This window comes from Pieris rapae, chromosome 10, assembly GCF_905147795.1.
Source record: "Pieris rapae chromosome 10, ilPieRapa1.1, whole genome shotgun sequence".
Taxonomy (NCBI): domain Eukaryota; kingdom Metazoa; phylum Arthropoda; class Insecta; order Lepidoptera; family Pieridae; genus Pieris; species Pieris rapae.
The window spans coordinates 998,029-1,016,980 of record NC_059518.1 but is presented as its reverse complement, the minus strand read 5'-3'; the positions used below and the strand labels follow the sequence as shown (position 1 = coordinate 1,016,980).

The window sequence follows — 18,952 nt, the reverse complement described above, 5'->3', positions numbered from 1 at the left end:
TTAGCACCAGAACACCAGTGACAGTTAGTGAACACGTGAAATTATCCCGGTGCAACATACGATTATCCAATCATCTTTAACATTATTATCATTGAACGCAACTTGAGTTTCACCACAATTGATTAGGAATTTGAATGTTCTCGAAGAACTTTTGAATTGAATAGTTCTGATGTATCGGATAATCGTCTAGTAAGTGCCAGCGAGCGAGTGCATTGTGAGCTTTCGCGCGAACTCACCGGCGCTCGTACGCGTCTTGTTCGGCCGCGGTTTGTTTTGCTGCTGCCCATTATAACCCTTCCCCTGGTAGTTGTAGTAGTCTGCGTTGTATTGCGCGTTGTACTCCCCAGAGGGCTGACTCTCCTGAGGACAGGTGTCTGGCTGCGCACCTTCGCGTTGCTTCGACGGTGCGCCCATCATGGGCTTGACGTCGCCGCACAGAGGAAGCTCTTGCTGCTGTTGCATGAACGCGACGCTCATGGCTGTAGCGTGGGCGACGGCCGCCTGGTAATCCTGCTGGCCGAGCGCCGCAGCCGCTACGGAGTCCGGCGTTGAGTCTTTAGGAGGGGTGGGAGGGAATGAAAAGAGGGGGTGAGGGTGTGGATGTTGTGCGGGGGAGAGGGGTTTCTCTGCGGCGCCATCCTGCTGGAAGCCGCTGCCCCACGCGCCGCTTCCGAGTGCCTTGGAGTCCAGCCATGGATGCAGTGGCGTGTGGAAGTGCGGCCTGCACACTTGACCACTACCACTACCTAATGACCGACCTAGAAAAGATAATTTAATTAGTCAAAACATTCTTTATTGCTCTATGAGTTGTAGAGTTATTTGAAGATAACAGTTATTAAAGAAATTAATTAAAGATTGAAGAAACTTCAACTAGCCCGATCTAGTCTCGTGCTTGAATCACTCATTAACTAATCAAAGATTTCGTGGTTTAAATTACTATTCTTAGAAATACAACTATAATGTCTATTTAAAATATTAAGGGTCTGTTTCACAATGTATGGATAAAGTACCAAACATATATGCAACACATAAATTATTCAAAAGATAAAAGTTCCGAATAAAATACTTCGCCTTTCATGACGAATAGCGCTATCTGACAGTCGTGAAACGCAAAAATACTCTTTATCCTACCAATAAGTAATAAATAGCTTATTTGGAACTTATCCGGACATTGTGAAACAAACCCTTAATCTACTACTTGTTGTAAGGACAGTAAGTAAGATGACATTTTAGACCTTTGCTTCGTTGTCTTTTCAAACTCGTCAGTATCTTAGAGGTTTCTTTATTTTAAGACATTAAATTGTTGAACTAGTTGACACTGGTTAACAGGGTTTTTGAAAGTTTATCTTAACAAGGGCTAATGAGTTCTAATTAGAGAGATAGAAAATAGGATAGTATTGTCTCCAACAATTCTCAAGAGATAATGAAGATTTTCGAAATTATATTTTAATAAATTGTAATGGGTATTAGATAAAACTGTGAAAGAAATGTCAAGTCATACCGCGGCATTAACAAAGCCTCTGTTTTCTCAAATGCGGCAACAAAGGGCAATTAAGACGGAAGTTTCGTTAATTTAATAACTATTCTGTCAGTTTAATTATATACATGAGTGATTTGTTTACGTTTTACAGCTACATAAAATATTAATGATAATAATAATAGATTTCCATATTAATGTTATACTAGAGCGAAACACTTGAATGCTAAGAACAATTTTATTTGACTGTTTTTCACGTGTGGCTTAGTTGTATTAACCTGGAGGTCTCGCATACGATTCCAGTAAAACAAGTTTAGTAGACAGATAAAGATTTTATTGAATAATTTCAACGTAATGAAACCATATATATATCGGTCATATTATTTATTTATTTTTATTTATTTTTCACTACATTATAATATACCCTTCATCCCAAATTGTTGTTTCGCCGGGAAAGTCAAAGTCAAATCTGTTATTTCAATTAGACCTATTTAAAAGACACATTTGAAAGTTAATATTTCAAGTTTAACTGAAAAAAACATAGATAAGAATGGCCAGTTTCTTTAAATAACAACGTAATTAAAATATTGTAGAACATCAATAATTTTTACTTAAATCGTCCCACAGCAAATATGATTCAGCAAATAATTTGACCGACAGCTAGCATATGTATTCACTCCCCTTTCAATTCACAATTATTATTTAAAACACAAACATATGTGCTGTGTGACGATTGGTTAGCTTTACGAAGGGTACGTCCCTTGCACTACGGGTTGCTAGTAGTATTTGTAATTGTGGGTAAAATTCAATAAAGAAAACTGGTATATAAGTGAATTGTGGTTTATTGGTAATCTGTATTTAAAGCAGAGTTTGTTTAGTTTAAGGAATCACTCAAGTTCTAGTCTGATTTTTGGCTTGAAACGAATTGCAGATTAAAATGTGAGGCATACTCAGTATATATTTTATAAAAACAAAAACCTTACTAAAAATATAATGTCTAAAACTAAAAATATAAGATAATTTAATTATCTGTTAAATATCTGTTGTATTTAATAATAATAAATATACCACATTCGCTGCAAATATAGACTTAATTTTTTTTGTAATCATAAAAAAAAATTTGTCATAAAAATCTACAATAGATCTGTTATAATAATAAAAGCATACAAAAATAACCAAACACAGTAGTTTTTTAACCCTTGCCCGCATCGATCCTACCCAGGTGTTGATCTGACCGGGAGATAAGTGATATTTATCAGTGCACCCGGTATGGTAACTGGGCTCAAAATTCATTAGTGAATGTGTTTACAATACTTAATGAGATTGAGCTTAAAGCTCAGCCTTACTTAATTTTAATATATGGAAGTGTCACTTAGAGCTTAGTCTCTATCTTAACATATTTTCCTAATTATACATTTTAGATTAGGTTCTTAAATTTCAATTAAAGAAAAAGTACAGGATGTATAGCTTAAATCTCAGCCTAAGTTACGATTTTGACATACATCGATACATAATTAAATATTCTAATATGTATAATACATTACTACATTTTGGTACCTAAGGCGTTCTAAATTAATCACATTAAAATCTTTATCATACGTATTAAAAGATCACTTCAAAATCCAATCTAATTCCCCAGGGACTCAAACTCTTAAATCTGCTGACACGAAAACAATAATTGCAGACATAGGCCGCACAACGTTTTGACAACGACGACCGGCAGCCGCCCTTCGTTCACAATACCACTACTGATGGTACGATAGCGTATGAATAATTCTCCTTATCGCGCCATCTAGCCACATGGCCTACCTGCCCCCTACCATGATCGCTGCGACGTCAAATAACGCGACACTAATAATACATTTTAAAACAGCGTGAATTTTCTCATAAAATACATTACTATTAACATATACATTACACTAACCTATAGTAATAATGCACATACAGAGATTTAATGTCTCAATTAGTTCCTTAACTAAATAATTGATATTTAATAGTAATATTCCAAGCACAGGACTGTACGATGGAAGCGTTCTCTTGTTTCGCTCGATAGAGTCGCTGCGACAATAATATATAAAAATATTCGTATCGCTTACTTCATATTATAAGATATCGTGGTACGGAGTGAGCTTTTTATTCATTAGCGCACAAGTTTAGGCCATTGTGTTAGATAGAATATTGATTGTATTGAATTATAAATCCATTCTTATTAGGTACAGGACAACCTTCGATTAAAACATATACATATACCTATAATTACATAGAATACTTACGTTCTATGAAATGACTGGGTATTTCATATAATCAATGTACTTACAATATTACATTGTATTGGCAAACATGATGACATAATTACGAAGTATAGTGCTTTAATTTTGAAAAAAGCAGAAAATTTTATAATAGACTCCTGCATGAACCTGACACGAAGTAACTAAGAAACTATTATTATACTGATGTGAAAAGTAATTTACTTTTCGACAACCAATGATAACGGCCATCATGTGATTAAATAAACAATTCTGTATATAAATAAACAAAATTAAATCATAAACCAATCAAAGCGGGTTCTCAGAGCAGACAAAGCACCGGAATCGAACCCCAACCCCTGCATATGTCCGCTCCGGCAGATGCAACCAGAGATGTTATCAGGAAACGCCGCTGGCTATTGCAAGTGCTGCATAAATGTAACGGTTTTACAGCCCCTAAAAACCTTAACACGCTCGCTAATTTAAAACTTAAATTATTAAAAAATAATAATTTTATATGTTCTATATTTATATTTCATTTTTGCCATAGGTTTATGAATTAATAGTTTATAATATATATTAATTAAATAGACGTAGTCTAGTTATTCTCTTAATAAATACATCTACTGTGTTCTCTTGAAGGTTCCAATGGTTTGTATGAAGGAGTTGTTTCTTTGGCTGGTTTGGTTTGGTTCGCAGTGATTATCTAATGTAACGTGATTTTATTATAGATATTATTCTGGAAAATAAAAAAGTACTTTGAGCGTTGTACTTCCATTTTTCTGAGGCCTTTTTAATATAATGTTTTAGGGGCTCATAAATACAGTGTTAATATATTACGTAGCATAATCCATATGGTAATTAAAAATATGTAAACAAAAAAGGCGTCAAAGTGCATTTGCAAAACACAACCTCCAAGCATTCAAATTCGTATATCGTACAAATAACTCTTCATGCTATATTATTCCTTGGACATATTGTATTTAAGTGTATTATCCTATGTTATAATACGTGCTCATCATTGACCCTTATGTCCTATGTTTTAGACATTATTTCAGCGTGAAATATCCGACGTGTTAACGAATGATAAATGTAGGCGTCCATATCGTTTATCGGATCTCGCCGTTCGCACGCCGAATTAATTTTAATTTATTGATCGCTCGTTGTTTAAGGTAGTATCAAAGTATCAACAAAGGATCCCATATCGACGGTATAAGAACACATTGTTATCAGTGAAGATTCTCCTTACATTTCGTATTCTCAACTAAGGAAGATTCTAGAGTCTTTACTCCAACTTCGATTTCGCTCCCTTTGGATTAAGAAACAAATTGGCGCCAGGTATATAGTACCGGTGACCCCAAAGCTGTAAGGTGTATTCCTCGCTCAACGAATAAGTATCGCAATACAACGAGAAAATGATGCTAGCGTTAAAGGAACACTGTCATAAGGAACAAACTTTTTAATTTTTTTTTTAATTTTCTATTTATTATTATTAGTATAATACTGATTGTACTGAACCACAACTATTTACTAAATAAAGGAAAATCTTACAAGACCTAGTTCATTAAATAGCATTTATTTATAAAGGATTTCCAACGCTCGGCACACTGATACATCATACATAATAAAATACTAAAGGAAAATCGATATCAAAATATACGAGAAGCAACTACGGATATGCATAACTAGCTTGTTTGAATGCTTAATCTGGATGTTCAATCCATTTAAACTAAAAACTGATTCTTGAATTTTTAGCCTCCCGGTTCATATTGAATGTTTTGACACCAACATTTTTTCAAATAAATGATATTATTTCTACAAATCAAAGCTTATTGATGAATCTAGCTGTAATTAATCAACGAATACTATTTTGTATTGATTATATAACCGTATTTATTATGCCGTACGAGTTGCAAGAAGTTTTGCATGCAAACAAACCGTCCGTCCATATTTAGCAACGGTACAAAAATGTATAAAACCATTTCCGAATCAATATGCATAATTAATATTAATTAATAACGTGGGAATACTTTGCAGCCATCGAAAAGTTCTAATTTTATTCAAATTTCTCTTTTTATAGTTCGGTGTCACGTGAACGATTTATTGGTTTTAACACAAGACATCCCTCTTGTTTAAGATCGTGTTTTCAATAAGGTTTTGAACTGTATGCCTTATAGAACCTCACGCCACTAGACCAACACTACTCTAAACATTGTCTCTCTGATTATTATAATGAACTTGGTTTAATTATACGTCATCTTACAGCTACATATATACCTATATAAAAAGAAAACAAAAATTTGACGAGTTGGTCGGAAAATTGAAAATATCTTGTCGCATACGGGATTTTACAAAAATTTACAATTTAACAAATTATAAATAAAATAAATCAGGTTGTGCTTCAATTAAGCCAATTGCCAATTTACGTCTGGGCCTCAGATTTCTAAATCTGTTTTCTGCTTATTTGTCAATCTAATAGCAATATAAGCCTCCTGTGCCTGAACATGATCAAACCACTAGGCAACCACTGCGCGTTTTAAAAGAAATTAAAGACATCAAATACATTCATAGCAATCCACTTAGACCTATTGCACAATGAATTAACAAGACATCGTCATGCCACACATGATGTCTATATTACCTAATCATTATTCGATCCAATGCGACGTCCTTCTAATTCCTATAAGTGACCAAAATATGTTTTACGATCAACTAGCTGCGTTACGAATGGTTAATTGTGAACGCGGGCGGGCAGTATCATGTTCTGTTATTGGATTATAATACTTTTATATTACATTTCTTATTATAGGACTACTGCATTGTGAGACTTGAATAATAATTAGCTGGACGGATTATGGAGGGATTAATCGAGTTGGTTATAGATTACATTTGAATGCTGTGATGTATGTAGCTGGTTCGCGATTTTGTTGGTGTACTGAGACACCAACAAAATCGCGAACACAAGCGTAATTAAACTTAGAATTAGGTTAAATATAAAAAATCTTGTATATTTTGGGATACGAATTTATTGAGATACTAAGCCAATAGTTGCGTTTTGCTGGAACGATTCTAAAATACTAAATTTGCACCAACATCACCTTGATGGCTGGAAATCTTCCACAGTCTGTTTCACATGGCATTTTCTATTGCGAACGGGCGAACTGTGGAATCGACTACCGGTGGGGGTCTTCCCTGAGAGATACGACCTCCAACAATTTAAAATTCGAGCGTAGTCCTCCCTTAAAGACCGGCAACGCACCCACTATGGGCTGCGATGACTGCCTTTTTGGGCGTCAATATAATTCACTTTTTGGGTCTCAGAGCCAGCGGACTAAGTAAGTGTTGTATGTAATTAATAGGAGCATATTTTAAGCCACTAGGTACCTGTATACTATAACTTTATAGTGTGTTAATATTTTTGTTTATTTCATTGTTGCTGTTGTAAGATTAATAATGATAAGATTCATTTGTTTTATTTATTTAATAAAATAAAGAGGAATTATTAAAGCTAATTTTATTTCACCACCAGAAACGCGGTACCTATATATGAAGGAGCATTCTGGTATTTTAAACCTTGCTCTTGTCATAGACTATTATCAATACCAGCAGTTTTTAAGTCTCAAAGAAACCTATTTAGCTTTATATCGTTAGTATAGATAGGCAGCCAATTTTTTATATTATTGATTTACTTTCGCTAATCCCACAAATTCGCTACCAAAACTTTGATTAGATTTACTGTCAATTATTGGATCGTCTACGTGGGTGTCTCAAAAAGATTTATAGCCTCTATCAAGCGTTTATAAACTTCTCATAAAAACTATAACCAGTGCCTAAGAATATGAATTGTGAAGGTTCCCGCGGCGATTGTTTTGTATTGGCAAGAAACAGGTTTCGATAGGTTCCGATGTCGTTTGACTATCGCCTTATTACCAGTGTTTTACCTTTACAAGATATTTAGAATACAGAACGTATTACTGTTTAATACTCCTAAATAGCTTTTGATCTATATAAAATGAAGTGTTTAACGATACCTTGATTTAATTAAAGGGTTTTGTTTATTTTGAATTTGTTTAAGAAGAATTGTCTCATTTATTTATTTGTAGTAACATTTAACGAAGACAAAATATTTATAGGTCACAAATATATAATTGGAATCAAATGGGTATACCTACTAAAGAAAGTATACTAAAGATTTCTTATAATTAATTGTCGTTTAAATAAAAAAAAATCAGTGGTCCATTTTAACTGGTCCTCATATTTCTGTATGTTGATCACTTGTCAATCTAATAGGCAAGTAGATGATCAACTTCCTTTGCCTGACATATGACGTCGACTTTGGGCAAGAGGACCAAGGCAAGTCAGTTTCCTTACGATGTTTTCGCTAGACGTTCGACCGAATATCGCTTAGTTAGTGAAAAAGCTTGTTACAAGATGAAAAAAACTGAGCACGCACCTAGATAATTTGACAATATATTCGGGTGCAACGGGCAACGAACAATCCTTTGCATACAAGACATGTAATCCCAGCGTCTGCGCACTGCATACGAAATGCCAGAACCAGGGGTGGGACATTGTATTTTTATTTTCTTACGAACCCATCACTTCTCATTAAGTGGCGTTTGGAGAATATTTTAACATCACTAATGTCCGGACACGATTTTTATTGTTATTGCATTTTAATAAAAATTTCATTGTCTGACGGCCCGTCGATACCTTTCCTTTCTGAGTAAGGAAGGAAGTGGTCATTTGAGGTTGAATAATTCAGGTCGAATTTTGTAGTTAAATCCGTTCAAATCCAAATATTTAATATACAATTTCAACTTTTTTAATCTTATGCTGTCATTTGATGATGTGATCTTGTGATATACAACAGTATTAATCTGGAAATAACAATTTCCAGGTTCCAGAACCACCTGGAACGTGTTGAACAATTCAGTATTCGATCTCCGATTACTAATTAGTCTCTAATTGGCAATCACTTTTTATAAAAACAATTAAGCACTTCTTGTGCAATTGGTATTACGGGACTTAATTTTTAACATCATTGAATACCTCAATAGTTAAAAACTTGAATGTAACCGCAATGAAAAAGCTCGACAGAATTCGAATTAGCTTTCAAAAGTTTAACCACGAAAGCTAAGGTTACAATTAAAACGTTCGGCCGAGTTTATAGATCCGTAAAAATCTATCGAGCACTCGGATATGTCACGGTACACTTGTGATTCACATCAAACACGCCGCTCCTTGCTATGCCGGCGGCGTATGCGCAGCCTCTAGAAAATTTCCACTACACTTGCTGTGACAGTCAGATGCTACCTTAACCTATTTGAACTCGATTTATATAACCAATAATTATTTTTCTTTATAATCCATCTAATTCTATTTAAGAATTTATTTGATTTGCTTGTTTGCAAATGATTCATCAGACAGATTTGATAACTCGTAATACAACGTATCTACATTCCGATCGTTATGTAATATTCATTATAAACAACTGTTCGGTAGGTATTTAACAAATTCCAGAACCAATGCAAGATTAAGTGCGTTTCAAATTTAGTTGGACTGGAAGATTTAATAGTGGCGTCACTTAACATCAGGTGAGCCTCCTGCGCGTTTAACCCCTGTTCTATAAAAAAAAACCTTCTTAAGTCTTTACCTCACGTTTATGTATCGTTACGATTATGTTTTATAATAATTTTGCAATCTAATAGCCAAGTAGGTGTTCTTCGGCCGTACAACCGTGCACATATGCACAAAGACAAAGTACACTGTTGCACAGCCAGGGATCAAACATACGACCTCACAGCCGCATGCTGAAGCCCAATTCTGAACCGCAAAAAAATAGTACCACCTTTATTATACATTTAAAATCAAATGTGCAAGTCTGGCTATACCTTAAACATTTTCATTATAAAGGAGCTATAAATCGAGGTTATAACGTAAATTGTAACTCGATTTATCGATTCCGATTGCGTTAATCAAAGTGCATTGTTACGCCACAAGCACTTTTGAATGTAATTAATAACAATGACAAATTCACTCAATTTCAACAGTTATATAATTTTTTAATATGTTTTATAAATCATTATCCGATTGCACTATTATTACAAGATTCGTCTCTTTCTGTCACATTGTCTTTACTATCTTGAAAAGAAAGAAAGAAAGTTAAAACAACGCTATTTATTCCTGCATTTAAACGAATAAGAAAAAAGGTAAAAATACTCGTAAAGGTGAAATAAATAATCTTTTCAAATCAATCAATCAAATCAAAATATCTTTATTCATATAGGTAAATGTGTACACTTATGAACGTCAAGAAAAACAAATTAAATTTTACATTGTAATTAGCTATAATATTATTAAACTACACAGTAACAACAATAAGAATAAATAAAAATTAACAAATTTTAATATCAAATTCTATTAATGAAGCTTATTTGAGTAAATTACTACGTAATAAACAAGGCTAAAATATGAAAAACTCCGTTTATTTGAAACCAGTATGAAACTACATATTGTCATTCGTATTTTTACCGATACCGTAATACGAAAGTCACGATCGCTTATATAATCCGCTGCTGACCAGCGCCGTCATTATAGGCATTATACGTACCAGCCATTGTCAAGATTGTGGGGTCAGAAAGACCCGCGAACGTTAACCGGCTAGATACGTAATTTCGCTATAACCCTATAAATCGCTTGTAAAACAATTACTTGCCTTGTTGAAGAGCCAAGATCACGTTTAATGATAGAAATCGTGATCGAACCGCAGTTATTAATTATGGAAATTGTGACGACTCATGCAGTACCTAATATGTAAGATATTGTTATCATGTCAAGGTTATGTTAGAAAATCATGTATCAATCTTAAATACCCTCCAGTGGTCTATCGATTCTTTACTATTAATGCCTTGTTTAAATTGAAATAATTTAAAGAAAAACACTTTTTTACGGATTAAAGTTATGTAAAAAAGTGTTAATAGTGTAAAAGTTATGTTAATAAAAGACAATACTAAATTGAAATAATATTGAGCAGTCTTGGCCTTGTGGCGTCAGCGTGTGATTCTCATCCCTGAGGTGGTAGATTCGATACCAGATTGTGAATGCGGCTTGCCTTAGACCTAAAAAGTCGACGGCGTGTCTTCTACTTGCCTATTAAATATAGAAATGAAACGGATACAGACATCTGGGAGCCGCTGTTTAATTTATTCCTAACTGTTTTTTACATATGCTTTATAAATCAAAAGGAAGTGGAGAACCTGATCTATATACTCTCAAAGTATGACTAAAAATCTCTATTCAACTAAATAAAAAAATCTTTGACTGTAATCTCAAAGGACTACTTGTTATTTCTGAACAAGTGCGCCAAGACTAATCATGGCAATTGAGAGCGCATGAGACTCGAACCAATGATTATCACTACAAACAGCACTGTACTGATTCTAGGTCTGCATTAACAATTCACTATAATGCCATAAAACTGGATTCATGTTTATAGTATATGTTCCAAATATTTATATATAAAACTCGTAATAAGTAGACAAAGCTTGAGTGTGTTGGTAAATTTATAAATAGATATAAATGGTAAAATTGACAATAGATAACAAATTAATTAAATATTAACAGGAATGTTTAAACTCCCACAGCAACGTAAATCGATACGCGGTGTAAGAGCGATCGCGTGGCAAACTCAACAAAGAAAGACAAATGCGATAGTTTCTATACAAAGCTACGAATGGACACTTCCATTCTTTACAAGGGGCTGGTAATGAGTTTACGTAAACTCAAGCTGGTAGCGACGTAACAACGAAGTATAAATCATGGCGCAGCAGGAAATCATTCATCCTCAGTAATGTGCTGCGAAAATAGCCTTCCAGCGGAACGGACTCGCGACGCTAACACCCTCTACCCTAAATGTTTTAAACTAGGAATTATAGCGTAATGAAAGCATTAATCTTATTTCTTGGCTGAGCGATTTCTGCAAGGTGTGAGGACAGTACGCCCGCTTAAGAATTCCGCGCATTGCAACACAATTTATACATTATTTTAATAGTGCTTAAGCGTTCTCTATAAATTCAAATTGTAATGTCATTTATCTTTTATAATTAAAAGTCGACCGGATAGCCAAGTTCATCGTCGCATTTTTATCATAGCTTCTGCTTAGGTTGTCTTAAACCGCACGGCAATGACAAATCGTGACATAACCACCGACTCATCCACAAAACGTTATTAACAAACTAACGTTATCCCTGATATATAACTGCCATTCGATATTGACCTTTAATACCGAGCACTTTGCGCTATTTGATCGTTCCAGCCGGCAAAACGTATGTTGGGATTGGATACACGAATTCACTCGGGTCGACCGCTTCTCTACCTTCATCCATCAAGCTCTCGGCGAATCACCTTCACCGTGGCAATCGACCGGAAACAAACGGAGACCCGCAACAGCCTCCAAATTGGAAGGGACTTCATAAATAACAATGTAAACACAGCTATCAATCTTGTTAAAAAAACATCATTCTTTTGTTATTAATTAAATTTTAAATTCCCAAAATTGATGATTTGAAGTGTTGTCGCGACGAAACTTATGGCCATAAACACAAAAGCTATGTATTACTCATCGAACCGGATCGTATTGGCATAATAAACGTGGTATATTTTTTCATTCGTGTTCTATAAAGACGATTACATCAACTATTTCGCTTCCGACTCGTGTCGTTTTTGCAAGATAAAATGGGATTTATCTGTCCTTTTCCCACTCGACGCGATAGTAAATTTCTATCTCTGTCATAGAGACATTTGAATATTAACATCAATATTTGGAAGCAATCAATCAGAGTTAATCACGCGAAAGATATAAAAGTAAAATGAATACATTAAGTACAGAGTGACCGGCGTTTGTGCATCGAACCAAATATGGGTAAGTTTTTTCACTAACAATAATGACCGATTAGAAAAAGTTACTGGGAAGCTTTGTTCGTGGTATTAAGTATATTGTAGTGACGTAAGCAACTTTGATAATTAGCTTTTAATAAGAGGGGTCGGAAGGCTAATATTGATTAACGTTTTTACAACAATCGATTCTTATACGGTCTATAAGCTAGTTAGGGAATAAATGATGATATAAAGAAATATAGAAAAAACTTTTCTATAGATAATGATAAGGATGTTTTGTTAAAAGTGCACTAGCCCCAAAATTAGGATTCCCATTTCCCAGAGGCGGTAGTCTCTTCCATTTGACGTATTAAGGGTAGTGGACATAATATTTTCTACAATACGAAACATTTCATAATTTAACAAATTTTTCGTTTCACAAGATATTACATAACGTTTCATGGGTAGCTTATATGTAAGTTTTGTGTATCTGTCGGTCGGTGTTCCAATGCTATTAATAGTCTAATCGTTAAGACTAATTTTAATTGTACAATTGTGAAGTAAAGCGATATATAATAGAAATAACATGGTTAAAAAGCTCGTAAAAGCTCTGATTACACACATTACTCAATTAAATTATTGTTAATATTATTAACGTTTCATATTTTGTTGTTTAATTTCAGTAAAGGAACAGTAAAAAATATTTTTATTCATAATTTACTGATTAAAGCGCATAGCAATACATATTATGTTTTACTTGGAGTTGGATGATTTGTGTGGGTGAGCAATTTTATAATTTTATGATTGAACATATTAAATATAGACTTGTCTGTTTAAATTATATTATTAATTGAAAGCATATCCACGTATTTGAAACTGTAACCTAAAATTGAAAGTTCTAAAAACCAATTAAAAAGCGTGCTTCTAATTAACCTGAATCGCATTTTTCCCTTTACAATAGTGTTATTCAGGTTAACAGTGAACTTCGTGCTTAGAAGCAGTATCGATCGGCATCCAACAAACGAGCCAATTAAACGTAACACTATTTTCTATTCGTATATCGATTTTTATAACTCTTTTACGTATTGCATTGTTTGCTTAGCGAGTTTATAATTACAGTTCAATATAGAAAAATCTTACAGCCTAAATAATTTTTAAAATTTACCGACTAAACAGATACGGGAGTGAGGGGTGTGAGATGGTTGATAGCATTTGTTAAATCTTTATTTATATTATATGTCTGATTTGAGGATATATTTTTGAATCAAAAATATATCCTCAATTTAAAAATTTTAAAAGTTGCAAGAGGACTTGAATGTCTAGTCTTAAACGTTTTTTACTATAACGTATCCTATACCAGTTTTGTTGGTAGTTGTCATGTGTGTCCATGTCAAAGGAAAGCACTTATAGTGTATATATAAACAAATATATACAATACTTTTTATACCTTCTCTTTTGCGTATTTGCACTAAGCTTATTACACTTTAGTCAAATAAATTAATGGCACCACAATCTTTTTAGGTCTTGGCCTCAGATTTCTGTAGCTGTTTCATGATTATTAGTCTAATAGACCAGTAGGTGTTATGCTAATGCCTGACACACGCTGTCGCCTTTTCGGGTCTAAGGTTAGCCGGTTTCCTCGCGGCGTTTTCGTATAGGTACCGTAAGCGAATGTTAAATGCGGACAAAGAAAAAATCCATTTGTGCACAGCCGGGGATTGAACCTACGCCTACGAACAAGAAACGCACGCTGAAGTCACTAGGCCAACATTGCACAAGCAGACAGAAAGCCAAACTAAAGTGTATTAAGTGGCTTTTAAGAAGAATATCCACTGAACCAAAACATATCTAAGCTGTACCAAGAATTTTCAAATTAGGGTTTATAATATCATGGTACGATCTTAATAACTCAATACAGGTCAACGTAAAGTTTGTGAATTGCCGAGGGCTACCGTGGTATAGGGCGTATTCTGCAATAACTGATGCAATTATGTTGCCTATCGTTAGAGCTTTGTAAGCGAAAGCTTTTTGTTACTTGGTGTCTTAATCGTTGAAGGATTAGGTGTTTTCTGTTACATACAGGTTATCGAAACACGCTACATACAGGAGATAAGAGTATAGAATAGAAGAGATAGCAGGGAATTGGAACATGGCGAAAATGAGAATTTGGAGAAGGCCTTCACTCCGTCGGAGGTCAAAAAAATCGTGTGTAATAATAATATAGGTAGGTACTTCTATTTGCGCGTTAGGGAAAAATGAGTGAGTAAATTTTTACGATACGCACGCACACTGTCACAAAACCCGACACCCTGAAGTTAGCTATATCAACATTTTAGTTTTTTTAATGTTCGTTTGCCGAAAGGCAAAAATTATGAAAATATTTTTTTTCTATTGTTAGTATCGTTTTTTTCTACTAACGCAGAATAAGGCGAAAGATAAAAACATCGAAAAGATTTTCATTTTATGCCAAAGAAGTATTACTTCTAACGCGTGTATATAGTAATATACACACACGTTTTTTTAAATTTATTTAATATTTATAGCACGTTGAGGATTTTGATATATTTCATATAGCTCCATGTAAAAATCTTCAGGCTTGTTTTGTGATTGTACAACAACCCGCATATGGGTGAAATTGTCTTGAGTCAAAAAATGACAATCGCCTACCAGAAGAACAAGTATGCCGTTGCGTCATCCAAGACAGCAACCGAACGTGTGGTAAATGTATTGTGACGGCCAATAAACGCCCGCTCTAATGAATAACGGACTGACTTAATTAATCGTGAAGGTTTTTTTTACCGATTCCAAATCCCGCGAATCTCGGATGGAGAAAAAGTTATATCATTCAACATTATGCGGATAACATTCCATAGTGTTAGAATTTAATCAACTCCACTTTGGTGGTTGGAGTTTTTGTTCGTGTTTATATTAAGCACAAAGCTTTAAGCTTTTTCAAATGCAATTACTATCATTCATCGATGATACGATACCTAAATCAATCAGTCATTTATGAAGTTCTTATAAGCATGCATGGTGAATGTTATGGAAGTGGATACAGTGAGAGAGGTATGTCAGAACCGTGGCCCTATATATAAATAAATTTAATAAAGTTTTGAAAAAGTTAAACATACCTGATACATACATAGAGTTTCTAACGGGTATTAATGCACCGTTTAGTTTATATAATTACAATTTAATGTTGTTATGTAATTTAAATAAAATCTAGTACCTTACGTTAATTTGTATACATATATGTAGCAATATATTTAGTAAAGAACTTATTTAAAACCAATATTCTCAAAATTAACAATACATAAGAATCTCATTAAAAGTATTAAAATATTGAAACTCATTTCATAATTTCCCACACATTGAAGCAAACATAACTGCGAATTCTGTCTGGAAAGTTTAGTTCAATATTTGGTTTCCAAATCGCTGCGTCCCTTACGGCCCGGCCCGGGGCGAACAGCACCATCTATGTTTGAGTTTACGAAACATTTATAAATATGCTAACATTTGGAGCTTTCATCATAAGTGTAGGAATTTAAATGAAGATAGTATCTTTATAAAGTCAAATATCTACTATAATTTATTTTACATACCTAATAATGAATATAGTTATTAATAATAAAGTAAACACAATATAACATATTATGTAATTAGAAAGCATTTGATAAAAAAACGTTTTTTCTACTAAAAATCTGTCTAAAAATAATCTTGCGCAACTTATGTTACATGTAACAATTTAAGAGCTAAGTTTATTCATAGATTTACTATAGTTTATATACAAAAAAAATCTGTTGCATATTTGCGTACAATTAATTCTATCAAAACTCAAAACAACCGACAAATTAATCCAAAGTTTATCTTAAGAGCTTCCGATTAAGTTAACAGAGATTTAACTAACATTATTTGTAGATAAGGATTGTGTTATTCAAATAAACGCTTAAAGAAAATGTTCAGGTGAAATAATTAAAGTTTCATGTCCTTGTCGCTGTGTGCGTGCGGGGAGGCGACTGCGTCTGCGCAGGCCACGCCCCGCTCTACTAATTGCGCCAATCTGTGCGGACCGTTTTTTTATAAACGTGCGTGCGTACGCACTCGTTTTGTTAGACAATGTTATTGCTAATTATATAAAAAAATTGAGACAAGAGTGGCCAAAGAATGATCTTTTTGTTTAACATTACTTTTGTACTATATCGTTCATTTCTCACTCCTTCAATTCATATTTTGATGTGAAACATCTATAGCCGCACGTAAAACCGATTTCTGGCGTGGCGACGCATGCCTTGGCGACACGTCGCCACGCTATATGATATACAGTCTAAATGCAGTAGTAAATTTCACATTTAAAATATTTTAATGAAAATAATGTTTATTCCACAAATAGTCATCGTTATCTGGAAAAAAATCGTAATATTTTATTTTATCATTATGACATATTTAGTTCCTATCACAATCTGTTCTTTTCTGCATATTACTTTTACAAAATAATGTTTCACATCTGCCAGGCGTCCCGTGACAGCTCAAATTTTTTTCGTTCGAAAATTATTTTTATTTAAATAGTAATTGGATTTAGGTAAACTGTATATTTTTTACACAATAAACAAAAACAATTATTACTATTAATAAGTATGTTTTAATACAAACATTGTTATTATGTGTTTGAAAAGACTCTTAGACTCAATAGTCATCTCCACGAGACGAAAAAAGAAGTATGGAAGTATCAAACGACAGGAGGGAAATGAATTAGTAAACTACAGCAAAACGTTGACGTCTACTTTCAACTGGACGAGGGAATAATTGAAAATTTGATTGAGGTGGAAGTAATTTCGAACATTGTCGATAGAAATCCTAGAATTAATCTATACAAACATACTGTATTGATATTAACGTAACAATTCAATATAATTTTAGAACGCTGTAGGTAAAGTAGGTTTCATATCTATCGGACTGATATAACAACACAGATCCTAAACCACAGAGGTAAGGTGATATCGTGATGTCAGGATTTCAATTAAAATAAGTAAATTCGGCCATATTTTAAATAATTATGTATTAAATTATATATAATTATATGTAGGCCTTCTTTTTATTATTTAATAAGGTAGTTGGTAGATTAGTTTTAAGTATATGCCTGCATCGCTTCCAAGCTGGCAAATTATTTTTTTTTAAAGCAAACGGGCAGGATGATGTTAAGCGAAACCGCTCACGCAATGTGAGTGACATTGCTCGCAAGCGCGCTATCGGCCTTTTAAGACTTGGTGCTTTTAAGTGTTGGTATTATTATAAAAATATATAATAAATCAAAAATGAACTGATCGAACCTTAACGAAAAAGCGCCCATAACATCTCACACGCGACGGCATGACAATATATCCCATTTTAGAATCGCTAAATCTCTAACTTTTCAATAAGTGTATTGAAAATCATTCTTGGAAGCAACAAAGGTATCGTTACATCTCTGATGTCAAAAGCCGACCTTTGAACGCAAGATACACATTGAGTGATACGTTAAATGATATACTATGCCGCGGGTTCGTCCACCCCCCTCCAACTCCCGTTAATTCGGTTGTAAAACCATGATCCAAAAACCTAACGCAAAAATAATTGCGAGTTTAATGTTGTCAAGTGGTTTTAGAGTTGTTGAGAGTACATTCCATTCCCAGCTGTGCACCAATGGACTTTCTATGTGCGCATTTAACATTCGCTTGAACAGTGAAGTAAAACATCGTAGGCAAACCCAAAAAGTCGACGGCCAAGCACAGAAGGCTGATTAGGCCTCTTAGAGAAACAGGTGCAGAAATCTGAGGCCCAGGACTAAAACGATTGTAGAACCAATTTTATTTATAGCTTTATTTAACTATACTAATATATATAGAGGAATGATTTGTATTTTGTAAGAATTTTTAGATAGGCCCATTTCTTTTTACCATTTGAATGCTAGTTTATTACTGATTAATAGGCTATTTTTATTGCAAGAATAAGAGATATAGATTCTAAACCTCAGTAAGATTTTTTTTAATTACCCAAAGGGAGCCAGCGATACACCTAGCACATTATTTAGGCATTTACTGTATGTGTATGCCATAAATGTTCAAAAAATATATATCCACTCGTAAGAAGGCGGGAAATTTTAATTGTTTCTCTACTTCACACTGTTGCCAGGGGTAAAGAGATTGTACACAGACTACAGCTTTAATACGATGTAAACATACCCTTCATCTTAGCAACAAAGTACTTTATACATATTTGAAGGTTTTAATGCTATGAAAGGCGTTATAAAATAAATAATATCATCCATATCATCAATCGTGTCAGCGTCGAATAAATTATAGAATGCGCGTCGGAT

General features: G+C 33.9%; 1 protein-coding gene across 3 annotated transcripts in view; it reads right to left on the bottom strand.

Moving 5' to 3' along the window:
* Window positions 1–18,952, bottom strand: part of LOC110997726 (GATA-binding factor C) — an 80,297-nt gene that overhangs the window by 50,023 nt on the left and 11,322 nt on the right. For all 3 annotated transcript variants that reach the window (XM_022266025.2, XM_022266017.2, XM_022266052.2), the window contains exon 3: window positions 237–758. In XM_022266025.2, coding sequence (XP_022121717.2) covers window positions 237–758 — 522 coding nt within the window. The remainder of the gene's footprint in view (window positions 1–236; window positions 759–18,952) is intronic.